This window comes from Vicia villosa, unplaced genomic scaffold, assembly GCF_029867415.1.
Source record: "Vicia villosa cultivar HV-30 ecotype Madison, WI unplaced genomic scaffold, Vvil1.0 ctg.000010F_1_1, whole genome shotgun sequence".
Taxonomy (NCBI): domain Eukaryota; kingdom Viridiplantae; phylum Streptophyta; class Magnoliopsida; order Fabales; family Fabaceae; genus Vicia; species Vicia villosa.
This window is the reverse complement of record NW_026704940.1, coordinates 722,547-730,842: the sequence shown is the minus strand read 5'-3', so window position 1 is coordinate 730,842 and position 8,296 is coordinate 722,547. Positions and strand designations below refer to the sequence as shown.

The 8,296-nt window shown below is 32.3% G+C and overlaps 1 protein-coding gene across 3 annotated transcripts; it reads right to left on the bottom strand.

Annotated features, from left to right (window-relative positions):
* Positions 1-2,420: 2,420 nt before the first annotated feature.
* Positions 2,421-7,211, bottom strand: LOC131621686 (ATP-dependent kinase-like protein notR'). Of its 3 annotated transcripts, XM_058892716.1 has the most exons (13): positions 7,076-7,211; positions 6,850-6,986; positions 6,682-6,725; positions 6,527-6,604; positions 6,249-6,281; positions 5,728-5,920; positions 5,323-5,353; positions 5,185-5,243; positions 4,826-4,899; positions 4,115-4,201; positions 3,034-3,095; positions 2,897-2,925; positions 2,421-2,759 (listed from the first exon to the last, which is right to left on the bottom strand). In XM_058892716.1, the coding sequence occupies exons 1-13, from the start codon at positions 7,107-7,109 to the stop codon at positions 2,673-2,675; spliced, it is 948 nt and encodes a 315-aa protein (XP_058748699.1). In that variant the 5' UTR covers positions 7,110-7,211; the 3' UTR covers positions 2,421-2,672. The 3 variants fall into 3 exon arrangements, with proteins under 3 accessions (XP_058748699.1, XP_058748700.1, XP_058748701.1); XM_058892717.1 differs by lacking the exon at positions 6,249-6,281; XM_058892718.1 differs by lacking the exons at positions 6,249-6,281; positions 6,527-6,604.
* Between the last annotated feature and the right edge of the window lie 1,085 nt (positions 7,212-8,296).

Sequence of the window (8,296 nt, the reverse complement as noted above, 5' to 3'; positions counted from 1 at the left end):
CATTTAAGCTACGAGTAATGACTTTGTATATCAACCATGAGATTACTACTCAGATGCATTTGTTTATATATCAACCATGAGATTACTACTCAGATGCATTTGTTGAGATTAATTCATTTGTCATTGGAGCCAAGGTTAATGACATTATTATAGATTTTGCTAAGACTGCTACAAGATACATGAGTATGTATAAATTCGATTAAATAGCTATTTTGGTCCTTAAATGTATGAATCGACGTCTATATAGTTTCTCAATGTGTCATATCTGTTTTTTATATAATTTTGTATATTATTATTTAGCTCTCATTGTTGATTTTATTGTTTTTGAAGGTACTTCACAAAGGAGCACAACTGGTATAGCAAAGAAGATAAGAATGGAACTAGCAAGATTGTTCTTGATACAGCGGAAGAAGCAAGGACACAACTAACACTAGTCATAGCTTTGTTCATGAGACTCATACCACTGACAAAGAGGTTGAAGCATGACCGATGACTCGGCATTAATCCAAATATATATATGTGTACATTTTGTAGATCAGAAGTTGGTATACTTGTTAATCTTAACATCCATAGAAGTTAGCTATGAGACATAAGTCAATATTTTGAATATTGTGGTGGCTTTTGTTATGCAATCAATATGCAGTCTCTTGGTTAAACAAATATGTATATATAAATGATCAATACTAGTTTCAATTGTCTAGTTTAATGAATACTATTATATATGTAAGGTTGTTGTCTTTTCCTTCATGTTGTAGCATTGTAACAAATTGCTGAACCTTTTGGAAGGACTTTCATTCTTTATAACTTTCGATAACTCAATTAAATTTAATAGTATTTTTCTATTTTGCTGTTATAGAATTTTGTTTAAGTATAAAACAAGAGAATAGAAACAATGGAAAAGACATGATATGAAGCTCATAAATTAAAACCATATAAAACCATATGCGAATTAAGTGATTTTTATTTTATTTTTAAAATTAATTAATTTAGCAGGGGTTATAAACCCCAATAGATGATTTTAAACTGTCGCAATATTAAACTGAAATCGAAGGCATATTTACGACGGTTCCAACCGTCGGGATATCACATTCACGACAGTTGTAAATCGTCGCGAATAATATCAAAAACAAAAATCAAAAGCATATTCATGACGGTTTTTAACTGTCGCCATTTCTAGTTTATGTCAGTTCCAACCCGTTATGAACTAGCGCGACGGTTGGTGTGACGGTTTTGAGAACCGTCGTGAAACAGGTTTGAAACACACGATTCTGCGACGGTACTTCAATTGTCGTAGATTATAAATTGCGGCAGTTTTAACTGTCGTAATCCGCCAAAATAATCGTCGCAATCTGCCAAATTTTTTTAGTGACTGGCACTGTGTGGATGGTTAGGTGACATGCTTTTATCGGGTGTCACATCCTTTGATGACACCCGATGCTCCTGGAGATCCACCTAGGCCAGCACATGAGGAGATCTTGAAGAACCGGCAGGCCGAGGATGACCATGCCACTAATCTCTTGCCGGTATGCCAGCGGATACAGATGATTGGGCAGAAGGCGTTGGACAGAGGGATCATGCAGCGGGGCGGTGACGAGACGATTGTCGTCATGGAGAGGGTTGTTAGAGAGGCGGCTAGTGCGGCGGCGTATAGTAGGCAGAGGAGGTCACAGGGTGTTCGCATTAGGCATACTCAGTAGCAGTTGCCTATTTATGTTTTATTCATGACTTTTTGTATTCGTGTTGTAATATTTTGACATTGAGCACTTACCTGTGCAACTATTTTCATATTTAAAATATTGGTATTTTATTATAATTTACGTGTTATATTTTGTCGATTCTGTTATATTTTGTCAATTAATGTAATATATGGGATTAATCATTGTTTTGAAAAGATACAGAAAAACTCAAAGCATATTTCGGAGATGCATCTCCGAAACTGGTTCATAGGTGATTTCGGAAATACATATCCGAAAACACCCAAAAAAATAGGTGATTTCGGAGATGCATCTCCGAAAGTATTGAAAATGTGAAAATTAGAGCCTTCGGAGATACATCTCCAAAATTTAAGGGTATTTTTGAATTTACATCAGGGTCTTCACCCCATGGGGATGTACAAGGAAATTGTCTTTTTTTTTTTAACATTAAAAAAAAATGCAATATGCAATAAGACGTTGATCAAGATGAATTGTGAATATGTAGTTAATTAGCTACCAATAACATGATCTAAATTAATCACATCCTTTATTGCGACATACTTCTAAAGTTATAATGCTTACTTTGTATTTTTCTTATACTTCATTATAAGCTCTCCATGACTTAGTACAAACAGATTCCTCAAAAATCAACTGACTTAATTATTATATTAGCATTTTTCTTAGACTTCATTATAAGTTCTACATGACTTAGTACAAACAGATTCCTCAAAAATCAACCGACTTATTTATTATATCAGCATTTTTCTTAGACTTCATTATAAGTTCTGCATGACTTAGTACAAACAGATTCCTCAAAAATCAACTGACTTAATTATTATATAAGCATTTTTCTTAGACTTCATTATAAGTTCTGCATGACTTAGTACAAACAGATTCCTCAAAAATCAGCTGACTGAATTATTATATCAGCATTTTTATTGGACTTCATTAATGCATGACTTAGTACAAACAGATTCCTCAAAAATCAACTGACTTAATTATTATATCAGCATTTTTCTTAGACTTCATTATAAGTTCTGCATTGAGTCTGTCGTTGTTCTCTACCTGCATTATGAAAGTGTTGAATGTAGTAAATAAATCATTGTCAAAAAAACAATAGAACAAATATATAATCAACATTCCACTGGACAGATAATTAGAAAAATAAATAAGCATCACAAGTTGTAAGATGTGAAATTTACCCTCTGCTTCGCAATGTCTCGAGGCTTGCCTATAGATTGGAATGGGAAAAGAAAAATTAATGTAAATACAAAATGAATTCCCTACGCGTGGAAGTTGATATATAGAAAAATATCCAGAAAAAGTGTATCGTAAATACCAGTAGAGATATGCCTCTTTAAAACTCGATGCATTGCTTTGTCAATGTCAATATCAATAAACCTTGAAAAGAATAAGAACAAACAAATCAGGCTAACAGGTGCCCAGATAATTCCCTAGTATTGAAATTTGAAAATGCATTATGCATGTAGTAGCCTGTTGCTAGGTTGTATATTTCTTGATAGTGTAAGAATATATATATATATATATATATATATATATATATATATATATATATATATATATATATATATATATATATATATATATATATATATATATATATATATATATATATATATATATATATTTTAAAACTGGGAAGCCAAGGGTCAAATCTTAACAATAATCAACCGACCATGTCAGATAGGTTATTTAGGTTATCTCTTCTGATCATAAGCATAGTGCGAGTTATACCCGGTTGAAAGTGCCTTTTGCTAACAAGAGGCATGGACAACATACACCAATCATAATGTCTCAATCATAATGCCAAAAAATAGAAATGGATTATGAGATTTCGTTTAACTCTTTCAACAAATAATGCATTAGAAAGGCTACTAATGTTCAAGACAAGACTTTTATTATGTTAAATCAAAATATGTATAATTCCAAAAAAAAAAATAATAGAGAACTACCTAATCCATGAAAATGTATTGGGTAAATAATACATACCTCAGAATAAAAAAAGGAAAACAAAAGTGCATGATATCACATGAACATGTTCTTCTAGCTGAATAAAGTCGCATAGGTAAATATTCTTTTGCAAGTTAAACCAGTGAGGGTTAGGCCAAATATTAGATTTATAGGAAAAAATCTATGGAACCTTTATACTTGGGCTCTGAAAACCATATATAACTATATAAAGACAACAACAATGACATATTCCCAGCATGAAACAAGCAAATGCTAATGATAATCTTAATGTGGTTTAGAAAACACAGGTTCCATAAATTTAATTTTCATAGCAGAATTTTCACATAAGGGTCATAGGCTCATATCTGAATTTTCAATCGTGAGTTCGCATACAACTTTCAAAACTATCAAGGGCAACGGAAAAATATTTTAAAAAATCCAGTACTTACCATTTCTCATCAAACAAAGATGAAATCTCCTTCCATACCCCATCTTCCAGGAGCAAATAGTTTCCTTCAATAATAATGATTTTATGCCTACAGAAAGGAAGAAAAGAAATGAATATGTTCAAGAAGTACATATCGACATAGAAAAATAAGTTGAATGTGCATGTTGCAAGTAGCAACTTTATAGAAAATTAATTACCCTTGATTTTGTAAAACGATAGCTCATTGGGGACAAACAATAAAATAATGATACAAATGTTGCAGTAAATATTACAAAATACAAGATATTACTGGCATTGATTTTTCAAAATTTCTCAATAATAGAGTGAACAACAAAACTAATGACGGTTAGGGGCTCAATCTGTCAGAATTGTTTTTCTACAAGATATCTTAAGAGTTGTTAAGTCAAGTGTGTGAAATCTGTTATCTTAAAAAACACAAGATATTGCTGGCATTTTTTTTTAATTAGTGTTACCATAGGCTGGCCTTACAAAGTTTTTAAAATAACAGATTTCATAACAAAATTCAAATATCGACATAATTTTAATCTTTAATAGTCTGGAGGAAAATACTGACCCCTTCAAAATAGCTATTTCTCCTTTTTTTAATGTTAGCTTAAAATGTATCATCAACAGTTATTTAGAATATATCATGTTTTGTGACAAGATAATAAAATGTTGACAAGTGGGCCCACTGAAATGTTAAAATACTCACTGAAGGTTCACAAAGATATCATCTTCCACTGGATCCCCAACACCATGATCAAACGATGGTACATAAACTGATCCCTGAAGAATTATGTTACACCAAAATGCAATCAAATAAAGCAGATAAGAACTACTTCGACGCCAATGCACAGATGTTTACAATTATTTGTATTCATCCTAGCTTTACTCAAGAACTGGCCAATAAAGATAATACATATTATTTGAGAGAGAGGAAGATGTTATGGTCATATAACAATTCTAGAGTTTTCAAGCCACAAAAGATGATGACAACAACAACAACAACCACAATAATAATAATAATGAAATAAATAATACCATTAGATCTTTAAAACTTGTAAACCTTACCTGAACTCTTAGATTCTTGAGACACGTAAGAAGGCGCGTAGGATTGAATGTCCATGGAGCTGATAGACCAATGAAAAGATTAATGCTTTTCTATGAATAGTGTTTGAGAATGGTGGGGAATATGAAGAGGTACCTCACCTCCCCTTCTGGCATGCGCTTCCTCGGGATTCTATTATTAAAAAGATCACTTAGAATCATAACAAAACATAAGATCCCTTAAGTATTAGAATGTCAGAATTATGATCATTTGTGATGATAAATATGGATTCTAATATCCCATTAGTCTGAACCAAATGCAACATCAATTTAGTCTTCAAGGAATGAAATCAATAAGCAAAACTTCAGAACATGTTCTTATCCAAACTATTTCCTTGCTCTATCACACGAAAAATGATAGTCTATCAATCAATTATATCACTTTCAACGACATACAATTTGATCGCTACAACTTACCAATTCTAGCTCACTAATATGAACAATGAAATTAACTAGAAATAAAACTATATGGATAACAAATATTGTGAGCAATATAACGATACTAACTTTCATTGCATCTAGTTCAGAACGATAAAGATGAAAACCATCCATGGGAATCACAGCAGCGACATTAGGAGGTTGAACTTGGGAGTCAAAGGAAGAAGCTTTCTCTGGCCAAAGCTTGTTTATGCGTCTAGCTACTTCATGCGCTATTGTGCTTTTCCCAGCACCAGGAGGACCAGCCAGGCCAACAAAAAACCTGTGCAGCATCATAAAAAATAAGAAGATTAAACTAATACATAGAGGAATAGCGCACAAAAGCACAGTACATACATTTTATCTTCTAGTTTGCCAACCTCCCAAAACCAATAGTCGAAAAGGAGGGAGACATAACTAATTTATTTGTAAGTTTATGAAATAACAAATAACCTAGCATTGAAAACACATCTAATCAAAGAAGATAAAGATGATTTTCTACTTGAAAATTTAACATAGAAGGACATAGAAAATCTGGAAAACAGAAGTTTTAGCAATAGAATAATTTCATACTTTGATTCAATAAAATACAATTAAGAAATTTTTCTTACATGAGTTTAAGTAGTGACAAACCAAGAAATCTTCTGCAAAATGATAAGATGAATGGGACTGATGACATAACAACAATCATCAAAGCATATAGGAAACAAAACAAGTGATGCGCCCACATTAAATGGTACTACTATATACACAATACACATCCGGCTGGTAACAGACATGCATCATTTTGAAAGAACAAGTTTCATTATACACAATTGCATTAATATTCAATACTCATAAGCAACCTTACCGGCTTCTCACTTCTGTAACTCTAATAGCAGGAACTTACTTATAATTAGGATTTAACGACACTGACGGCAGAGGCAGAATTCGATTAACCAATGCATCATAGATCTCATCAACACTACTGCAAATCCATAAAAGTAACTAAAGCATTTCAATTAAACAATCAAATTAGTAACACTATATAATTTTACTGTATACCTTCCTTCTACAACTTGAACGTGATTCTTTTCAGCAGATAAAACCTAAGAGAGAGAAAAAAAAGTACCAAAACTCAATTAACAACACATTCAGCGTTTGTGGAATATCAAACATGCAAATGAATTATTGGAATAACATAAATTTGATGAATCGATTCTCGATATGTACCTTGAAGAGAGAATTCTTGTTAGTGCGAAAGCGTGTTGGAGAAGATGAAAGCTGCACGAATTCGTTACGCAGAACGATGGACAGTGAGCACGGATTCCGATCGCGAGCGTCGGATTTAGTTAGCGGCAAGGAAGGAACTGCGGCGAGAAATATGATCGGAGATGAAATAAATTGAATTGAGAAATGAAATCGAAATCATGATGGCCAGAATTTGAGAGAAGTTTACCTCTTGCCGTTGTTGAGTTGAATGCTATTTCCATTTTCCCTGAATTTGAAACAACCTTCCCCGGCGAGTGTATAAATAAGACCAAATCAAATAAACAATATTGAATAGGAAAATAGTAAGAAAGTATCAAAGCGAATTAAATCTCAATCATTCATTACTATCATTACCTCATAATCCCTATAAAAAGTAAATTAAATTTAAAATCAATTTAAAATTATTCTCTAAAATAATGACAAGTGTTCGTTCTTGATTTTTTATTCAAATCATTCTTACTATATAGCATTACTCTAGTGAATATTGTGTTATAAAACTAACTAAAACAATAGAGAGATCAAGGAGAGGAAGAGAATGGAGAAATTAATATTGTATTATCTTCTTCCAAAAGTATCATTTACAACACAACATGAGTCTTATTTATAGGATCCAAGTGAGATGGAAAGTCACATATATTAATGAGGAATAGGAAGATGAAAAAGCAGAATAAGGATGGACATCCACTTTAATCTTTATTCATAACACTCCATCTTGGATGTCCATTGAGGATATGCATCGTTAAAACCTTACTAGAAAAAACCCAATAGAAAAAATTCTAGTGAAGGAAAAATAGTACAATATCCTTTAAATGTGAATTGCCTAGTTAAAAACCTTACCAGGAAAACCCAATGGGACAAAACCATGGTGAAGGGAAAAAAAAAAGTACAAAACATATGTATGTGAGACGATATTATTTGTAGTATTTGCTTAAAATTTCTTCTTGGAAGTGACTTCATGTAGTGCTAATAGTTATGTAGGATTTGATGAAGTTGTTGAAATGATTTGTTTCATAGATCTCCATGAAATGGTTGTACCATCACATGTAAACCAATAACCTGTTTCTGATCTACTATTGTGAGAATCTGACAAGTAACCAGCATCTCTAAGATAACGAATATGTTTGACTCCGTTCAAATTGTATCTTGGTAATAGATTGACCACAAACGATATATCGAGACGTGTATAATTAGCAAGGTATATTAGTGCTCCAATTGCACTAAGATATGGTACCTCAGGACCAAGTAATTTTTGTAATCATTTTCTTGAGGCATGAAAGGATCTTTCTCTACATCTAATGATATAACAATCATTGGAGTAGGAAACATGTGACATTTGTCCATATAGAAGCATTTCAACACTTTTCTATATAGCCTTCTCGATGTACAAATATTTCTTTGTCCAAATGCT